The sequence below is a fragment of the Pongo abelii genome, chromosome 13, assembly GCF_028885655.2.
Source record: "Pongo abelii isolate AG06213 chromosome 13, NHGRI_mPonAbe1-v2.0_pri, whole genome shotgun sequence".
NCBI lineage: Eukaryota > Metazoa > Chordata > Mammalia > Primates > Hominidae > Pongo > Pongo abelii.
The window spans coordinates 121,266,700-121,288,389 of NC_071998.2; the positions used below are offsets into that span (position 1 = coordinate 121,266,700).

Genomic DNA, 21,690 nt, shown 5'->3' on the forward strand with positions numbered 1-21,690 from the left:
CACACAGAGTCCCCTGTCCTGGCAGGCAGGTCAACGTCAGCAGCATGCTCCCTCAGTGCCCTGGATGAAGTTGTCTCTACCTCAGTGGCGCTTTCTCTTTTCTGTTTCTACATATCCTTCAGGTTCAAGTCCTGATTCCGCTTTCAGGCCTGTCCCAAAAACCTACAGTCTGCACAGACCTTTTTCAGATGCAGAACGCAGGAGCAACTGTTGAGCTCCTAGCGTTTTGCTGATGAAAGAACCAGGTGATTTCATATATGATGGACCTCATTGATAGTTTTTATAATTTTTTTTCCTTTATCTCACTGGTAAGTATGTAGAGCAATCATTAATTGCTTTTTTTTTTTTTTTTTGAGATGGACTTTTGCTCTTGTTGCCCAGGCTGGAGTGCAGTGGCGCGATCTCGGCTCGCTGCAACCTTCGCCTCCCAGCTTCAAGCAATTCTCCTGCCTCAGCCTTGCAAGTAGCTGGGATTATAGGTGTGCACCACCATGCCCAGCTAATTTTTGTATTTTTAGTAGAGATGTGGTTTCGCCATGTCAGCCAGGCTGGTCTCGAACTCCTGACCTCAAATGATCTGCCCACCTTGGCAGCCTAAAGTGCTGGGATTATAGGCGTGAGCCACTGCGCCCGGCCTAATTGCTTTTAAACTGCTATTGTCGTCGGGCACGGTGGCTGACGCCTGTAATCCCAGCACTTTGGGAGGCCGAGGTGGGAGGATCACGAGGTCAGGAGATCGAGACCATCCTGGCTAACACGGTGAAACCCTGTCTCTACTAAAAATACAAAAAAATTAGCCGGGCGTGGTATCGGGTGCCTGTATCCCCAGCTACTCGGGAGGCTGAGGCAGGAGAGTGGCGTGAACCTGGGAGGCGGAGCTTGCAGTGAGCCGAGACTGCACCACTGCACTCCAGCCTGGGCGACAGAGTGAGACTCCGTCTCAAAAAAAAAAAAAACAAAAAAAAACTGCTATCGTTCTGATGATCTTCACACAGTTTGGCATGCTACATATCATACTCTACCTTATTCCCCAACTGACTGAAGTTTTTCTTCTCTCTCTGTCTCATGCTTCTCTCATCCATCTCTCTCCAGTCTGCTAACTGGGGACCTCATGAAAGGTATCTATTATAGTCCTACTGGTGTTTCACACTCTTTGTCCAATAAATATTCTTGCTGAATGTCTAGATTCCCAGAATGCCTAGAATGTTAAAAATATGGCCGGGTGCGGTAGCTCATGCCTGTAATCCCAGCACTTTGGGAGGCCGAGGCAGGAGGATCATGAGGTCAAGAGATCGAGACCATCCAGGCCAACATGGAGAAACCCCGTCACTACCAAAAATACAAAAATTAGCTGGGCGTGCTGGTGGGCACCTGTAGTCCCAGCTACTTGGGAGGCTGAGGCAGGAGAATTGCTTGAACGTGGGAGGCGGAGGTTGCAGTGAGCCGAGATCATGCCCCTGTACTCCAGCCTGGCAACAGAGCGAGACTCCATCTCAAAAAAAAAAAAAAAAAAAAAGTAGACTAAAGGGTAAGAGATGAGGAGGAAGGAGGCAGAAGTAATGCAAGGAGAAGGACACAGGCAAAAAAGAGATGGCAATAACAGTGTCGGCCAATTAATTGCAGTTCAAAAATAGGCCACTACACATACATCACACCCACTGAAACCTCACACCCAGCCCTCGAGGTGCATAATCGCATCCTTACTTACGGAATAGGAACCAGAGATGAAGTAAGTTGCCACATGTCATGCCATTTGTAAGTGATAGAAACAAGATTTGAACCCACTTCCACGTAATACAAAGATCAGGAACAAGCTCTTAGCCATGGGCTAGGCCATTTACTGTCATTGAAAATTAAAATACCTTATTAAATGACTTATCATACAAAAGCCTTTAGAACAGTTCAGGCCACATACTAAGTGCCAAGTGCTGAAGCTAAACACACACACACACACACACACATAAATAAATACATATATATTCAGGGAATTCATTTCTTCATTTCTATCTTCAGATCTAGGGTATGAGAATGATGCTGCCCTATTGCTATTTTGCACATTAACTTACAGGCTTGTTAATAATTATGCTTTTAGGAGTAAATATAAACTCCACAGAATAAACAAGAGAATAACAAATGTGTCTTTTCTAGAATCTTTGATTTGAATATTGATCCACTTATAAAAGAACAGTTATAGCAACAATATCCATTTTTGGTAATACTTATAATAAAATTCTGTATACTTTTCTCTTCTTTGCAATAAAAAGCATTTGAAACTTTTTTAAACCTAAAAAGATTAAGCTGCAGTTGCAAAATTTATTTCCTGCATTCATACTAACCACTTCCTTTTAAAAAAAAAGTTCTCTAAATTGTTACAGTGAACAATTCCTTCAGATGACTTGAGTCAGACATTTTAGAAGAAACAGAAACGTGGGGAAGGCACTGAAGATATTAACATGTTCAATAAAGATGTCAACCTAGTACTACAGCAATGGTAACCAAAATATTCAATAGTACAATTCCTTATACGTACAATAACTAAAGTGGTCATCGTGCTAGAGACTGTTTCCCCAAATGGTAAAAAAATTTAACACTCTGCTACGTGGCTGGCTTCACTTAGAATAGAGCCAACTCCATCCTGTTGGCTTCACAGAGTTGGCAACACTGATTCCAACTGAAGAAAACCTAAACTACTAAATTTCGTTTGTTTTCTTGAGATAATTATCAAACTGATCATCATTTAAAGTAAACTCCTTCATTCTTGCTTAAAATTGACATAGATTCCTTTCTATAATTTTCTTTTTCTCTTTAAAATATTCTATTATGGAATATATGACACATTAAAAATTACATGTGGCTGGGCACGGTGGCTCACACCTGTAATCCCAGCACTGTGGGAGGCCAAGGCAGGCAGATCACTTGAGCCCAGAAGTTCAAGACCACCGTGGGCAATGTGGTGAAAGCCTATTTCTACTAAAAATACAAAAAATTAGCCGGGTGTGGTGGCGTACGCCTGTAGTCCCAGCTACTCAGGAGGCTGAGGCACGAGAATCACTTGAACCCAGGAGGTGGAAGTTGCAGTGAGCTGAGACGGTGCCACTGCACTCCAGCCTGAGTGATAGAGTGATACTCTGTTTCCAAAAAAAAAAAAAACCAGAAATGAAATTTTATTTTTTATTATTTACATCACAGAATTCCACTTTAATTCATAAATGACTCAGGATTTTCTATTCTGCTTCACAACAGGGACATCTATACGTAGAATTAAAAAGTTAATCACATTCAAAGCCAAATACTTCGAGAAGTCTGTATACAAAAAATGGAATGCAAACTCCCAAAGAAACTGATACACTGTTCAGTGCTCATGGTCAGGATTTTAACTTAAGTTTTAAAGCATTTCCTCAAATCGGGATATATAATAAAAACTACTAATTAGTCAGAAATAAGGAAACCTCTCACACTGTATAGAGAGCTCTTCTGGCCATCCAGTATTCAGAATTAATTGCAATGAATTAGAATGAAGAGGCACCGTTAACTTTTGGTGGAAAACATAGGCTCATAAATTGAGACTCTAGCAGAAAAAGAACCATACAAGTTCAATGAAACCAGACCGATAAGAAAAGGAAGAAATTATTACTGGCGTTTCAAAAACATAACTTGAATTTAACTAACAATTTCTGCGGCTGTGTGTAACCACTAACTGCAGATTCTGTTAGACAATATCCTATTTTGCATTTAGAAATTATGTAAGAGCCAACAGTCACAAGGCAAGGGAGAATTAGAGAAAGGGAATTATTCATTGCCTGACATGGATGAACTCAGTTTAATGCATGCATTTAGAAAACACTGTTCTCTCTGTTCAGAAATATTAGTTCACATTCCACTCATTTTGATAACCTTTTCCTTTTTCATCCCAATACCACATTAAACCCATTGCTGCACTATCGGAACACAAAGATTAGGTGTAGCCTCTCATCCAAGTTTGTATAGCATGGTGTTATTTCAAAGCAGAGTGACAGACAAACCATGATTTTAAAGTCTTTGTCACCAGAATGCCATTCAAGAGTTGTTTGGGTGGGCAAGTGGGAAAATTCACAATACAGTAAACCAAACATTAGAAAGAAAAAGGCTGGGTGTGGTGGCTCACGCCTGTAATCCCAGCACTTTGGGAGGCCAAGGTGGGTGGATCACCTGAGGTCAGGAGATCGAGAACAGCCTGACCAACATGGTGAAATCCCGTCTCTACTAAAATACAAAAATTAGCCGGGTGTGGTGGCAGGCGCCTGTAATCTTAGCTACTTGGGAGGCTGAGAAAGGAGGATTGCTTGAACCCAGGAGGCAGAGGTTGCAGTGAGCAGAGATCGCGCCATTGCACTCCAGCCTGGGCAACAAGAGTAAAACTCCGTCTCAAAAAAAAAAAAAGAAAAAACAAAAGGCAAGTTCCTCAGAGTCAAGGATTGTTTGATTATGTGCTGATATCTACACACGCATACCTTGCCAGCAGATAGTCAGTGAACAACGGGAGTTTTGCTTGAGGCGGAGTTTTGCTCTTGTTGCCCAGGCTGGAGTAAAATGGGGCGATCTTGGCTCATTGCAACCTCTGCCTCCCGCGATTCTCCTGCCTCAGTCTCCCGAGTAGCTGACATTACAGGCATGCGCCACCACACCCGGCTAATTTTGTATTTTTAGTAGAGACAGGGTTTCTCCAAGTTGGTCAGGCTGGTCTTGAACTCCCAACCTCAGGTAATCTGCACACCTCAGCCTCCCAAAGTGCTGGGATTTCAGGAGTGAGCCACTGCGCCTGGCTGAGTTACATTTTTTAAAAGATGAGAAGAAGACCACGAAGTCATAATTCTATTAGAATTCCCTTAAATTAAAAAAAAAGGGGGGGGGCCAGGTGTGGTGGCTCACACCTATAATCTCAGCACTTTGTGAAGCTGAGGCAGGAGGATCACTTGAGGCTAGGAGTTCAAGACCAGCCTGGGAACACATAGGGAGACCCCGTCTCTACGCTGTGCGTGGTGGCATGCCCCTGTGGTCCCAGCTACTTGGGAGGCTGAGGCAGGAAGATCACTTGAATCCACGAGGTTGAGGCTGCAATAAGTTGTGATCACACTACTGCACTCCAACCTGAGCAACAAAGTGAGAGAACCTGTCTCAACAAACAAACAAACAAAATACCTATTTTATTTAATTTATTTGTCTGTGCTATTGCTCATACAAAACACCTATTTTGGTGGGTTTTTTTTTTGAGATGGACTTTTGCTCTGTCCCCCAGGCTGGAGTGCAGTGGCGTGATCTCGGCTCACTGCAACCTCCCCGTCCCAGGTTCAAGCGACTCTTCTGCCTCCGCCTCCTGAGTAAGTGGGATTACAGGCATGAGCCACCATATTCAGCTCATTTTTTTGTATTTCTGGTATTTTTTTTTTCAAGACGGAGTTTTGCTCTTGTCCCCCAGGCTGGAGTGCAATGGCATGATCTCAGCTCACTGCAACCTCCACCTCCTGGAGTCAAGCGATTCTCCTGCCTTAGCCTCCCAAATAGCTGCGATTACAGGCATGTGCCACCATGCCCAGCTAATTTTTGTATTTTTAGTAGAGACAGGGTTTCACCATTTGGCCAGCTGGTCTTGAACTCCTGACCTCAAGTGATCCGCCCGCCTCAGCCTCTCAAAGTGCTGGGATTACAGGCGTGAGTCGCTGTGCCTGGCCCAAAACAGCTGTTTTAAAAGGGTTCAGAAGGATATACCTCAAGGGGTTAAGAGTAATTACCTCTGAGAAGAATGGCAAAGAATACTTTATCTCAGTGTTTTAATTAATTTTTTTTTTTACAAGAGTAAGACGCACATGGTATAATTTTCCCATGTTCCTTTGCAGTTTCTCTCTCAATATCCCAAAACAGAGAGTAAGGCTGTCTAGTCCACCTTGTCGAAAGGGCAGCAGGGGATCCTGTTTCACCTTCAGCTGAAACACAGGGGTCATGCGCTGCAAGATGACCTATCCCAACATATACTGCTTCTTTTACAAACCCAGATTAACTAATTCCAAATCACTCCAGCTCATTCAAAGCCTTCAAGTTCAAAACTCTATGACAGCTGCAAAATGTCAAAGAAGAAAAAGAGACTGCATGGTTCCTTGAGTTTTCCCTGCCAATAAAAATTGTTCAATTAAGCTGAATTCCTCTCTTCATTTTTCCTCCAAGGAACATGGCATCCTCATGGCATCCAAATCTGCACTCTTGCCCAGAGATAAAAACTGCTAGCTTTTTCTTATATCTACTTTATACTGTAAACTTACTTTTAATTAAACTGGGTGCCTTAAGGATGCCACATACCCTCTTATAAGGGAACTACTAAACATCTGGCCACACGCTGGCATCTAACACAATGCCAAAGCGTACCGAAGTCTGAGAGTGGATGTGGATGAATGGAGGTGAGTTGAACACAGTGCTGGCCAGGCACATTGGCTCACACCTGTAATCTCAGACTTAGGGAAGCAGAGGTGCGAGGATAGCTTGAGCCCAAGAGTCTGAGACCTGCCTAGGGAACACTGCAAAACCTCGATCACCACAAAAAGTAAAAAAAAACAAAAAACAAACAACAACAACAACAACAACGAAAAAAAAAACAGTGAACACAGTGCTAATGAAAATGTGGTTTCAAAATGTGGTTTCAATCCATATCTGGGCATTAACTCTCAAAAAGAAAAGAAAATCAGGCTTATACCCAGGATCCTAGGTAGTTTAAAAAATGAACGTATGCTTATAGTTCGTATCAATTGTATCAAGCACAAGACAAAGTTCACATGAACAAATAAGGCCTTTGTAAGCACAGGCTTACCGTTCCCAGTGCTGTGTGGCTGGCTGCTAGAAAAAAAGGAGGATGCGCTGCTTTGAATACAATTAGATAATCTAATCATTTGCGGGAACTGGGGGAGAAACATTTATGTTAGATTCAGAGAATGTCAGAAATCATAATGGGAGATGACATTAAATAATGATAAGAACTAAAACTGCCTCCAGTTAGCTTGATGCTGACATAAGCCTTCATAGGCAACAAAGTAAAAAACTGATAGAACAGTCAAAGTACTGGGTGTTTTGGGAAATTACAGTGTTTCAAGTCAAATCCAAAGCAAAATAACTTAAGAATTTCAATGTTTAGACATTGCTGCTCCCTCAGCTTCAATGTTTGTGATGCCAAAATTGGGTAATTCATCATATCCTTGGAAAGGAGGTAAGTGGCACTTTCATAAAAATAGCAAAACGATGCTCCCAGTGTAAGAAAAAGTACTAGATCTTTGGAAATATTCAAATAGTTGAGGATAGCAATTCAATTTGGCAGCACAAGTTAAAAGTCCCAAAATCACCTTTGGATTCAGCAAGTACACTTTTTAAAAGTTAAAACTGCCTTGGATCTGGCCTCAGGGAGAAAAACAAAGAAAAAAGTCATCCTGGAAATTTCTGAACCACAAACAGCCAGAATTCAGAGCATGTGTGGAGTCCAAACCCTAAGTTTGAAAACTGACATTAATGCAGCTTGGTAATGAACCCAGGTAATACCCGCTTCGGGAGAACCCACTTTAAGTCTAGGCCTCCATCACCATAGATAAAGATCCACGAAACACACATTCATAATTACACACAGTCTGCTCTGAACCTCACAGGTTTCTCCGCTATGACTTGTACCTTTTCCTTTATTTGAGACAGGGTCTGGCTCTGTCACCCAGGCTGGAGTACAGTGGCGCGATCACTGCTCACTGCAGCCTCCACCTCCAGAGCTCAAGCGATCCTCCCACCTCAGCCTCCTAAGTAGCTGGGATTACAGGTGCAAACCATCACACTCAGTTAATTTTTAATTTTTTTTCTTTTTTTTTTTTTTTGAGACCGAGTCTCCCTCTGTCACCCAGGCTGGAGAGCAGTGGTGGGATCTCGGCTCATTGCAACCTCCACCTCTTGGGTTCAAGCAATTCTCAAGTAGCTGGGATTACAGGCACATGTTATCATGCCTGGCTAACTTTTGTATTTTTTGTAGAGATGAAGTTTCACCATGTTGGCCAGGCTGGTCTCAAACCCCTGACCTCAGGTGATCCGCCTGCCTCGGCCTCCCATAGTGCTGGTATCACATGCGTGAGCCACCATGCCCGGTCTAATTTTTTATTATTTTGTAGAAACTGGGTCTCTCTATGTTGCCCAGTCTGGTCTTGAACTCCTAGCCTCCAGCAGTCCTCCTGCCTCAGCCTCCCAAAGTGCTAGGATGACAGGCGTGAGCCATCATGCCCAGGTGACTTGTACCTTCTTATATAATTTCTTTCTTTCTTTCTTTTTATTTATTTATTTGTTTGTTTGAGACAGGATCTTGCTATGTCACCTAGGCTGGAGTGCAGTGGTGCAATCTTGGCTCACTGCAACCTCTGCTTCTTAAGCTCAAGTGATCCTCGCATTTCACCCTCTCCAGACTAGCTAGGACTCCAAGGGCACACCACCATGCTAGGCTAATTTTTAAAAAAGTTTTTGTAGAGACAAGGTCTCACCATGTTGCCCAGGCTTGTCTCAAATTCCTGGGCTCAAGCGATCCTCCCGCCTTGGCCTTCCAATGGGCTGGGATTACAGGCATGAGCCACCACACCCAGCTTTATATGACTTCTTATATGGGGGAATTATCTTAGTATAACCCAGAAGTCTTGCTGGTCTATCTGCAGTTTTACACAGCATCTTCGTGTTCGGATGCAATCACAGTGAGCTTTCTTGTAACAGTGAACTTGAACAATATAGTGAAAAGCATGACAAACAGGCTAAGGCTGGGCATGGTGGCTCACACCTGTAATCCCAGCACTTTGGGAGGCCGAGGCGGGAGGATCACCTGAAATCAAGAGTTCGAGACCAGCCTGGCCAACATAGTGAAACCCCATCTCTGCTAAAAACACAAAAATTAGCCAGGTGTGGTGGCTCATACCTGTATAATATCAGCTACTCAGGAGACTGAGGCATGAGAATGGTTTGAACCCGGGAGGCAGAGGTTGCGATGAGCTGAGATTACACCACTGCACTCCAGCCTGGGCAACAGAGCGAGACTCTATTTCAAAACAAAAAACAAAACAAAAAATAGGCCGGGTGCAGTGGCTCATGCCTGTAATCCTAGCACTTTCGGAGGCTGAGGTGGGCAGATTACCTGAGGTCAGGGGTTCGAGACCAGCCTGGCAATATGGTGAAACCTCATCTCTACTAAAAATATGAAAATTAGCCGGGTGTGGTGGCAGGCACCTTAATCTCAGCTACTTGGGAGGCTGAGGCAGGGGAATCGCTTGAACCTGGGAGGTGGAGGTTGCAGTGAGTGGAGCTCATGCCACTGCACTCCAGCCTGGGCGACAGAGTGAGACTCAAAAAACAGAAAAAAACAAACAAAAAAACAGAAACCAGCCATATGCCATTTGCAAAAGACACATCTAAATATGAGGACAAAGAAAACTATAAAGTCAAAGTATGCGAAAGATCTGCCAGGCAATGTTAACTTAAAGATACCTGGTTTACATCAGGTAAAATAGACTTTAGGGGATTAAGCTTGACTGGGAAAGAGGGCCACTTTTTATTGATGAAAAATGAAATCACTTGAACATATTACAATTCTAAACTTCATTTGTTTAATAGAACAACTCCATAATAAAAGAGTAAAATAGACAGAAAATCAATAATCCTCCACCATTATCATTGTAATAGTTGTAGATCACTGGCAACATCCCATAAATGGTTTTGTGCACGTTTTACATATTAACTCAGTTAATATTCGCATCAATCCTGTTCCTCAGTGTCCCTATTTTATAGACAAGGAAATTAAGACACAAGGATGTTACACATTTTTCTCAGAAAGTGTTAGAACAAGTTGAAAAACAAAATCCTTAATGATAGGAATATTTGGATAAAACAGTAAGTTTGGCCTAATAAAAATACTAGAGAATACACATTATTTTCTATTACTTTCAGAATATTTATAAAAACTGACTGTGTACTAGGCTGTAAAACAAATCTCAACAAATAGAGAAGACTGAAACTCATACAGATTTCCCAGGACATAATGCAATTTAGTTAGAAATCTTGCCAGGTATGGTGGCTCACGCCTGTAATAGCAGCACTTTGGGAGGCTGAGGCGGGCAGATCACTTCAGGTCAGGAGTTTGAGACCAGCCTGGCCAACATGGTAAGACCCTGTCTCTCCTAAAAATACACACAAAAAATTATCCAGGCGTGGTGGTGCACACCTGTAATCCCAGGACTAGGGAGGCTGAGGCAGGAGAATTGCTTGAACCTGGGAGGCAGAGGTTGCAGTGAGCCAAGATAGCACCACCGCACTCCAGCCTGGGTGACAGAATGAGACTACGTCTCAGAAAAAAAAAAATAAAATAAAATAAAATAAAATAAATAAATAAATAAATAAATATCTGTAACAAAAGTTGAAATATGTCATACATTTGGAAATTTAAAACCATGCTTCTAAATTAATCATAGGTGAGAGATTAAACAGTAAAAGAAAGGACAAATATCTGGAAACGGACAACATTAATAATACCACATACCAAAATATGTGGGATACAGAGAAAACAGTACTTAAGTGGGAAGTCTGTAATCTTAATGTTTATACTGGAAAAGAAGACAGACTGAGGTAAGCATCTAAAGAAAGAACTTTTTAAAAGGGTAATGGAATAAATCCAAAGGTAATGATAGAAGGAGAAGGAGGGGAATGGGGGTGGTGGGGGAAGAAGTTAAATAAATAGAAAATAAAAATAGAAAAGGGAGGCTCCACAAAGATAAAATCTGATACTAGTAACAATGATTTTAAGGCTGGGCACAGTGGTTCATGCCCATAATCCTAATACTTTAGGGAGGCTGAGGCTTAGGCCAACCTGGGCAACATAGTGAGATCCCATCTCTATATACAAAAAATAATAATATAATAAAATAAGCATAAATAATTTCTTAAAAAAATGTATCCAGAAAAAAAGAAAAATGTATTTAAAAAGGTATTAGGAGTAAATAGGGGAGATATAGCATATGCAGCAAAAATTAAGGTGAGAACATATTATGGGCAACTTTTTGCCAATAAATTTGAAAATTTATGATGAAATGGATATATTACTACAAAAAGGTAACCCACTAGGATCAACCCAGAAGTAGACAATAAAATATGGAATCAGTAGTTTCTAACTGATTTACGCAAAGAAGTATCATAAAACATTTAAGGGATAGCAAGTTTAATTTTACATATATTATTTCAGAAAAAAGAGCAAACACTCCAAAACTCATAAGTAATGCAAAGTAGAACAGAAAAGAAAGGAAAATTATAGATCAATTTCAATGAATACAGACCATTTCAATGAAAAATCTTAAATAAAATATTAACAAATTCAGCTACGCATAAAAACATAATACATCATAATCTAGTTGAATTTGTCCCAGGAACACTAATTTGGCTCAATGTAAAAAAAAACTGATTAATGTAATTGACCATGTTAATGAATTAAAGGAAGCAGAACAAATATTTAATGATATTCAATAATAAGTCAAGCTTAAAAAAAAGCTCTTGGCAACATAGGAAAAGGAAAATTGTTTAACCAATAAAGGGTATATTAAAGTCATTCTTGGCTGGGCGCAGTGGCTCACGCCTGTAATCCCAGCACTTTGGGAGGCCGAGGCTGGTGGATCACCTGAGGTCAGGAGTTTGAGACCAGCCTGGCCAATATGGTGAAACCCCACCTCTACCAAAAATACAAAAAATTAGCTGGGCGTGGTGAAGCCTGTAATCCCAGCAACTTGGGAGGCTGAAGCAGGAGAATCCCTTGAACCCAGGAGGTGGAGGTTGCAGTGAGCCGAGATTGCGCTATTGCACTCCAGCCTGGGCAACAAGAGTGAAATTTCGTCTCAAAAAAAAAAAATCACTCTTAATGGGGAACCTTTTGAAGCACTCTTTGCAATCAGGAACAAGCTGAGGAAGTCCACAATGATGACTCAGCAGAACAGAGGGCATAACCAGCAGAGTTAAGATAAGAAAAAATAAACAAAAGCCATGAAGATTGGAAAAGAACTTGCTGCTGATATGACCATCTCTACAGAAAAAAACAGAAATGAAGCGACAGTTTAGAGGCTGAGCGCTTTTTTTTGAGACGGGGTCTGGCTCTGTCATCCAGGCTGGAGTGCAGCAGCAGGATTGTAGCTCACTGCAAACTCTGCCTCCCAGGACCAAGCAATCCTCCCACCTTGGCCTCCGGAGTAGCTGGGACCACAGGCATGGGCTACCATGCTCCACTAATTTTTCTGTATTTTTTGTAGAGAAAGGGTCTCACCATGTTGCCCAGGCTGGACCTGAACTCCTGGACTCAAACAATCTGCTCACCTTGGCCTCCCAAAGTGTTGGGATTACAGGTGTGAGCCAATACACCACACCAAAAAAAAAAAAAAAAATTATTTATTTAGAGACAGGGTCATTAGCAGGGTGTGGTGGGCTCCTGTAGTCCCAGCTACTCAGGAGGCTGAGGCAGGAGGATCACTTGACCCCTGAAGACAGAGGTTGTTGTTAGCCAAGATCACACCACTGCACTCCAGCCTGGGCGACACAGCGAGACTCCATCTCAAAAAATAAAATAAAAATAAAATAAATAAACATAAAAAATAAAATAAAAATAGAGACCATATTTCGGTATCTCTAGAATATATACATATGTACTTCTTTTAGCACACACACACACACACACACACACACACATATGAATGATACATACACTGATTTGCCTCATTCAACATAAAATATCTTTTTAAACTTTGGGCTAATCTAACTTATTTTAATTGAATAACATTTTAAATATTTAACTTTAGCAACAAATTAATGTCTTTTGGTAAAGTAAGTATCTCCACTTTGAGATCAAATACAGATATTGAGAACACTCCCCTGCTCCTGAGATGGGGTCTTGTTATGTTGCCCAGTCTGGACTCCTGGGCTCAAGCAATCCTCTTGCTTCAGTCTCCTAAGTAGCTGAGTCTAGGGGTATGTGCCACAGCACCTGGCAAGAATATGTTATTTTAATATATTCAATAATTTTAGAAAAAGGCATACTAATACTAACGTATACCTAGTCTTTAAGCAAGGAATTTGGCAGAATTGGGCAAATAATAGTTCACACCATTTCCCAACTAAACTCAACTCTAACTGATCTGTCAAAAGCTCAACAAATCTATAAAAACTCAGTGCTTTCACTCACATACAGCATGAGGCTATGAATGCCCAAACAGCCATGGGCATCATGAATGAGTCCTTGTTCTGTAAAAGCCTAATTTTGTTTACATTGTATTGATGACTTTTATAAAAATAAAATTCAGCTTCTAAGGAAAAAACGCATATTGAGCCACAATGAGAAACAGTATACACTTTATAATATTTCTAGTTGACAGTACAAGTCCATTTAGAGAAAAGCTTTTGAGAGGACTGAAATATGCAAGCCTTCAACTACAACCTCACTGTTATCAACCAGGAGGAATCAATTAGAAGTCAGGCAAGCAGGGAGACTATTGCTCTAAAGGAACCATTATAAGCAGCCAAGCTCTTCCAGATGGCCTTGTCCTGTCTCCTCCGGCTCTCAAGAAATTGACTTTCTCTTTGAAAAGCCATTAAGAGCCACAACCTTCTGGAACGTTGTTCCCAGACTGCTCATGGTCTAAGTCTCCACTTTATCACCCTGGTGACTCAACAGATAAACGTCTCAAATTCTAACACCGAAGATTCCCCACACTTGAGCTTCTGGTCCCCACAATGGTTGACACAAAATGAAAATGATTCCCCACGTAGTGCCTTTTGTGGCTACATCAGAAACGGGAACTTGGGGATGGGTGGTCGCTGATGAACACTCACAGGGGAAATGAAAGACACACTTGAGCTTTCCTTTGTCTTTTTTTTTTTTGGCGATAGTTTCGCTCTTGTTACCCGGGCTTGAGTGCAGTGGCGTGATCTTGGCTCACTGCAGCCAACGCTTCCTGGGCTCAAGCGATTCTCCTGCCTCAGCCTCCCTAGTAGTTGGGATTATAGGTGCCTGCCACCGCACTCAGCTAATTCTTGTGTTTTTCGTAGAGATGGGGTTTCACCACCTTGGCCAGGCTGGTCTCGAACTCCTGGCCTCAGGTGATCTGCTCACCTCAGCCTCCCAAAGTGCTGGGATTATAGGCGTGAGCCACCGTGCCCGGCCCTCACTTGAGCTTTCACCTCACCTTTTCAACATCCGCTTTTGTGACATTGATGTCAGCGTCCATTTTCTCAAAGTACTGCTGCGCCCTGTCCGCCTCTTTGCAATCGCGTTCAAATCGCCTTTTACTCTAAAATCAGAGGAAAATAATTATGAAACCATAAGGGTCCTACGAGAAGACGTAATTTTATCTAAAGCTCCCAAAGAGCATTGTTCTTTTTCTTTTTTTTTTCTTCAGTCAGGGTCTCACTTTGTCACCCAGGCTGGAGTGCAGTGGCGCCATCTTGGTTCACTGCAGCCTTGACATTCCCGGCTCAGGTGATCCTCCCACCTCACCCTCACTAGCTGCTGTGACTACAGGCATGCACCACCATGCCCAGCTAATTTTTGCATTTTTTGTAGAGACTAGGTTTTGTCATGTTGCCCATGCTGGTTGCTTCTGAGCTCAAGCAATCCTCCCGCCTCCGCCTCCCAAATTGCTGGGATTATAGGCATGAGCCAATGTGTCTGGCCCAAGAACACTCTTCTCTGAATTGATTTTTTATATGTCATAATTTGCAGAAGTTATTTTAAAATCTGCATTTATTTCCATCAAAACTGTCTAATCTTTATTATTTCCACGTGACTTTTAGAAAAATATTCAACTTGAGCTCTTTTGGCTCAACTTTAGATAATGGTTCTAGAAACAAATTAAATGAGAAAAATCTATAAATATGTTTTGTTAGTGTTTTTGTGTGCATGTTTTTTACCTTCTGATTGACTCAAGCTTAAATTAAATTGAAACTGGAAAATCTATAAAGACATTTCTTAGGCTGGGTGCAGTGGCTCACGCCTGTAATCCCAGAACTTTGGGAGGCCAAGGTGGGTGAATCACTTCAGGGCAGGAGTTCAAGACCACCCTGGCCAACATGGCAAAACCCCATATCTACCAAAAATACAAAAATTAGCCGGGCATGGTGACGTGTGCCTGTAATCTCAGCTACTTGGGAGGCTGAGGCAGGAGAATCACTTGAACCCGGGAAGCAGAGGTTGCAGTGAGCCAAGATAGCACCATTGCACTCCAACCTGGGCAACAGAGGGAGGCTCCGTCTCAAAAAAAAGAAAAAAAAAATCTATAAAGCTGTTTCTTTTGCTGTGCATTGTTCACTTACGGATTCAAGCTGCTTCCAGCAAGTCTCGATGTGCTGCTGGGCTTTACGGCCATCGTGAAAGTTCTGCAAAGGGGAAAACACACTGGCGATTAGTACCCTCTGCTTCTCTTATGAACCCAGGAGGAAACATTTTCATTCATTTAAACAACATCTAAATATTGAACCTCTAGTATGTATGCTCCAAAGAAATTTAAGAGTTGAAAGGGGTAGCTGGGTGCGGTGGCTCACATCTGTAATCCCAGAACCCTAGGAGGCTGAGAAAGGAGAACCGCTTGAGCCAAGGAGTTCGAGACAGCCTGGGCAACACAGTGAGACCCCCAACTCTACAAAAAAAATAGAAAAATTGGCTGGATGTGGTGGCACACACAGATAGTCCCAGCTACTCTGGAGGCTGAGGTGGGAGGATCACCTAAGTCCAGGGAGGTTGGCACTGCCACATTGAGCTGTGATTGCGCCACTGCACTCCAGCCTGGATGACACAGTGGAACCCTGCCTCAAAAAAAAAAAAAAAAAAAAAAAAAGAGGAAAAGGGAATAAAAAGCTTAATGTGGAAATGAAAACAAGAATAGTCATCACAGATGAAACAAGTTTCACTTGGGGGAAAAAAAAGCAGTCACAGAGTTCCCTTTACAGCTTTAGGTACAACTGTGTAAAATTTGAAGATTGGCCAGGCATGGTGGGGCGCACACCTGTAGTCAGTTACTTGGGAGGCTGAGGTTGGAGGCTCACCCAAGCCTGGGAGGTTGAGGCCACAGTGAGCCGTGATTGTGCCACCGCACTCCAGCCTGAGTGACAGAATGAGACCCCATCTCAAAAAAAAACAGGCTGGACAGTGGCTCACACCTGTAATCCCAGCACTTTGGGAGGCTGAAGTGGGCGGATCATGAGGTCAGGAGTTCAAGACCAGCCTGGCCAACATGGTGAAACCCCATCTCTACTAAAAAGACAAAAATTAGCCAGGCGTGGTGGTGCGTGCCTGTAATCCCAGCTACTTGGGAGGCTGAGGCAGGAGAATTGCTTGAACCTGGGAGGCAGAGGTTGCAGTGAGCTGAGATCGTGCTACTGCGTTGCAGAAAAAAAAATAAATAAATAAATAAAATAAAATTTGAAGACATATATGTCACTTGGAAAAACGACAGGAATGTTTTATTAAGACAGCAATCGCTTCATCTTTTTAAACTGCTTCGAGATATGATTCAGACATTATCTGATTTACTCATTTAAACTGAGCAATTCAATGGTTTTTAGCAGAGTCATAAAACTGTACAACCATCACCACAACCAATTTTAGAATATTTTTATCACCCCTAAAAGAAACCTGTACCCCCTAGCCGTCACCCTCCATCTTCCTCAGCCCTAGGGAGCCTGTTTCTGTCTGTGGATTTGTTTATTCTGGATGTTTCCTATGAATGGAAACACGGTCTGAGGCCTTTGGTAACTGGGACGTGTTCATTATCTCCTAATGTCCACTTCACATGATTTCAAGGTCCACATTCTCACATGTATCAGTACTCCATTCCTTTTTATTGCCAAATGATTATTCCATCATGTGGCTATCCCACATTTTGTTTATCCATTCAACAGCTGATAGACATCTGGGTTGTTTCTAGGTTTGGGCTATTAGGAAAAATGCGGCCAGGCCAGCACTTTGGGAGGCAGAGGTGGGCGGATCACGAGGTCAGGAGTTTGAGACTAGCCTGGCCAACATGGTGAAATCCCGTCTCTACTAAAAATACAAAAACTAGCCGGGCGTGGTGGTGTGCACCTGTAATCTCAGCTACTCCGGAGGCTGAGACAGGATAATTGCTTAAAACCTAGCGGGCTGGAGGTTGCGGTGAGCCGAGATCGCGCCACTGCACTCCAGCCTGGGTGACAGAGCAAGACTCCATCTCAAACAAAAAAAAAAAAAAAAAAGAAAAAGAAAAAGAAAAATGCTGCTACAAACACTTGAGTAAGAGTTTTGTGTGCATGGCTGTTTTCATTATTAGATTATTTTAAATATAAAGATAAATTTCCCTCCTGGCCATCTGCAAAGGCCCTGAGGCAGGCTCTGGTGTGGTGTTAACCTGGGGGCTAGATCTAGAGGAGCCTTGGTGAGAATATCATGTGAGGTCAGAGAAGAAAGAGGGAGTTGTATAGGGTCATGTAGGCTTTTTTGTCTGAATGAACCAGAGTCGATGAGTAACTCTAAGATGTTGTGAAGGAAAGATTTCAGATGGTGGGAGGCTTTTGTAACAATCCTGGAGATTACTGCAACTTGGACAGGTTGTACGTAGCGAGCAGTGCAGGTGGTGAGAGGGGTCAGGTTCTGGGCGCCTTTTGATCACCCAAACTTCCAGGATTTTCTGGGAGGTAAGATCAGATGTGCAATAATGAGCTGCCCAGGGTGACTCTGAGGTTGTCAGTCTGAGCTTTAGGAGAGGGAAGACTGAGAGAAGTGGGTCTGAGGAGGGAAGATCATACACGTAGTTTCACATGTATTAAGGCCGATATTTCTATGAGACTCCCAAGTAGAGAGACTAGCCGAGTGTGGTGGCTCATGCCTGTAATCCCATCACTTTGGGAGGCCGAGGTGGGCGAACCACCAAAGGTCAGGAGTTCTAGACCAGCCTGGGCAACATGGTGAAACCCCGTCTCTACTAAAAATACAAAAAGTAGCCAGGCATGGTGGCGCATGCCTGTAATCCCAGCTACTCGGGAGGCTGAGGCAGGAGAATCGCTTGACCTGGGAGGCGGAGGTTGCGGTGAGCGGAGATAGTACCATTGTACTCCAGCCTGGGTGACAGATAGAGACTCCATCTCAAAAAAACCCCGAAAAACAAACAAACAAACAAACAACAACAACAACAAAAACAAGTAGAGAGACTAATATGTACTTGGACTTGTGGATCTGAGCTTAGGGAGCAGTCTGTACTAAAGACCAGTTTGGGAGTCTTCGGTATAAAGTGGATAGTTAAAGCCAGGAGACCAAAGAAGACAAAGATCCCAAGGAAGGAAGTGCTAGAAATATGCAGAAATGTTAAGAGAATGGTGTCTTTTTTTGTTCAGTGACATAAAATCACCAGTTCCCTAAATCCTTTATATTTTTTATTTTTTGAGACGGAGTCTCGTTCTATTGCCCAGGCTGGAGGGCAGTGGTGTGATCTCGGTTCACTGCGACCTCTGCCTCCCTGCGACCTCTGCCTCCCGGGTTCAAGTGATTCTCCTGCCTCAGCCTCCCTGGTAGCTGGGATTACAGGTGCGACCCACCACGCCCAGCTAATTTTTTGTATTTTTAGTAGAGACAGGTTTTCACCATGTTGACCAGGCTGGTCTCGAACTCCTGGCCTCAAGTGATCCGCTTGCCTCGGCCTCCCAAAGTGCTGGGATTACAGGCGTGAGCCAGCACGCCCGGCCCCTAAATCTTTTAGTATCCTTCCACTGCACCATCGCTGACTTGGTCAATGTCCTGCAAATTTCCCAGGGGCACTCTCCACCCTGTCTGGGTCCTCAGAGACTGACATGCAGGGATCTCCTGAACGCTTGCCCTCTGGTTCTGATGAGATTTGCCACAAGGATGTTCTGGGTGATCAGAGGGCAGGAAACTGTACCTGCAGCTTCTCCTCACTGAGATGATACAGGTTGGCTGGGTCCTTGGACCAAAGGGCACAGCTCCAGTCAGGCAGTGCCCCGCATGCAGCTAACCTCAGAAGTTCCTAATCTGTGAAATTCCTGGAAGGCTCCTCCAGCCCTGTGAGGCCGGGGGGCAACATCAGCTCCCCACTGTGACTTGCTCCAGGGTACTGCACCATCCTCACTGCTTTTCCTAAACTCTATCTGCCACGTTGTAAATGCTCCTTTTAATAACCCACCTTCCTTCAATTACTGGGTTTGAATGTGCTGTCTGTTTTCTGGCTCACAAGGTAAGCATTGGTGTTAGGGGTGCACTACAGAGAAGGTCAGGTGAAGGAAGGATAAAAACAAAGAGGTCCACTAGGTACAGCCTCGGAGCTTTTCCTGTACCTCGTCAGAACCTAGGATTTAGCGGAGTCAGAAAACAGAGCTGACAACTGGAAAGGCTGGGAAGGCAGAGACAACATCAGATTTAGAACAGTGCTCCTTTATAAGGGAATGTTTTCTTGTCTCTCTTTTGAGGTCGAGTTTCACTGTTTTAAGCGCCTCTTTGCAGTCAGTTTTATCTATCCAGCAATTTTTTGGTCTCTGCAAACCCCCAAGGGGGAGTCCCTTGGGGCTTCGTTTTTCAGCTCTTGTAATGTACACAAGGATAGAACAGAAAAGAAGGGATCCAGGCTGTGGGAGAATTAAGAAGTAGAGCTGAGGGCAGGGTTAGGGAAACTCTGGACCTTGGTGGAGAACGTATAGAAAATACAAGCAGGTTTTCTGAAAGCCATGCTTTCAGAGAGGACTCCCCAGAGACCAGAGCGTCAATTTCAAACCATCTGGGCTCAACTGTGCCCTTTTTGGAAGGCACCTCTGGTCCTGAAAGTCTTTATCAGGTGACTTCTCTGCGAAGAGAAAGATCCCCATTTCCCAAGTCAGAGCACCGAGTTACGCAGTTTGCTGAAGAGATGCAGCCGCTCGCAAAAGTTTTACTTTGAGATTCAAAGACAGGAACAAAACGAGAAAACCCCAGCACCAATTCAGAGCTGTACTCGAGGTTGACGGTCTATCTCTCCAGCAACTCTGAAAGTGAATGTTTTAACAAAGTGAAAGCTCCCTCCAGCTTGGGGCAATGCTGTGGGTGGAGACAGGAAATGCACAGAAGCCCAGCAGACAATGACAGGCATTGCCTGGGACATGTCACCTGACTTTCATATAAAAGAAATCTTCTCTGAAGACAAGAGTCTTAAAAAAAAAAGTCTTATTTTAAAAACACAAGGGATGATTTTGATTGAAAAATCCATAGAGTGGTTCTCTTGCCACTCCTTAGTTTAAATGTATAATAAATATGCATTTGTGTTTAAGGCACGGTGCACACCTTGAAGTTATCTCTCATGAAGACTGCTCAGCCACACCTCTCCCCGCATTATTAAACCACTACCTGAAAACTGCAATTACCATCATACCATTTCATGGGGCTTAGGAGATTGTGGGTGATGCCCATCTTCCTTCCTTCCAGACTTTTTTTTTAAAAAAAACCAGAGTCTCTGTCACCCATGCTGGAGTGCAGTGGCACAATCTCGACTCACTGCAACTTCCACCTCCTGGGTTCAAGCAATTCTCCTGCCTCAGCCTCCTGAGTAGCTGGGACTACAGGCACGCGCCACCACACCCGGCTAATTTTTGTATTTTTAGTAGAGACAGGGTTTCACCATGTTGGCCAGGCTATCCTCGAACCCCTGACCTCAAGTGACACGCCTGCCTCAGCCTCTGAAAGTGCTGGGATTACAGGCATGAGCTACCATGCCCAGCCCCAGCCTTTTTCACAGTACCTGTCCCTCTATCATTTATTTGGCCATAACATACGAAAAACTATCCGTGCTGGGGGATCCTTTAGGAAATTAAGGGAGGGAACAAAAGCCCTCCTTTGTGCTCTGTGCCTACCATGACCTGAATAGCTGGGGTTTGTTTCTAGCTCTATCTTCGCTGCTTTCACCGGAAAAGCTATTTTAACAGTTACAAAGTTAAACAAATTCACCAGCTTTGCCAGATGTATTTGTTGTTTACCAACAATGGCCGAACATTTCTTCTCTGGACAGTGAGCAAGTGTGTGTCTAGAAAGTGTGCCTGCAAGCGCTAAAGAAGGAGGAATTGTTCTCTGCACAAAGATAAAAAGTGCTTCTTTTGGAGCCATAGAATGAAGTCATCACAGCTCCTTTCTCTCCTATCAGAAAAGAGACAGGAAATGCCATCTCTAGAGACCCAGAGAAATGCTTCTTACTTTCTGCTGTAATAAGATGCTTTTAGTTTCTTTTAAAACATAATAATAAGCTAAAACAAACAAAGAAACAAAAAAACCAAACCCTAATAGTTTCTGGGATGACAGCTACACTTACTTACTTTATTTCAACTTTTTAGTTGAAATAAAAGTCTACACAGATCAAATCACCCTTCAAATTTTTTTTTAGAAATTTCCCAGTGAACAGAGGTGGCTGAGATTAAAAAAAAAAAAATCACAGAGAATCTAAAATAAGCAAGCATTAACTTTAAGAAAAACGACAATGGCAAAGCTTTTGAGACAATTTTACTGAACTGCAAGAAATCACAGACAGAACAGACAAACTCACATAAATGCTATGAGAATGTTTAGTATTCACACTGCAATTAGGTACAACAGCTGCTCATTTTTGCTATTTATATAGATATTAAACCATTAACAGTTAAAAG

General features: G+C 42.9%; 1 protein-coding gene across 22 annotated transcripts in view; it reads right to left on the minus strand.

Moving 5' to 3' along the window:
* The window catches only part of FNBP1 (formin binding protein 1), a 156,482-nt gene that overhangs the window by 53,945 nt on the left and 80,847 nt on the right, over window positions 1-21,690 (minus strand). For all 22 annotated transcript variants that reach the window (XM_003777475.5, XM_063714086.1, XM_063714093.1 and 19 more), the window contains exons 5-6: window positions 15,364-15,426; window positions 14,238-14,342 (exon numbers count right to left, since the gene is read on the minus strand). In XM_003777475.5, coding sequence (XP_003777523.2) covers window positions 14,238-14,342; window positions 15,364-15,426 — 168 coding nt within the window. The remainder of the gene's footprint in view (window positions 1-14,237; window positions 14,343-15,363; window positions 15,427-21,690) is intronic.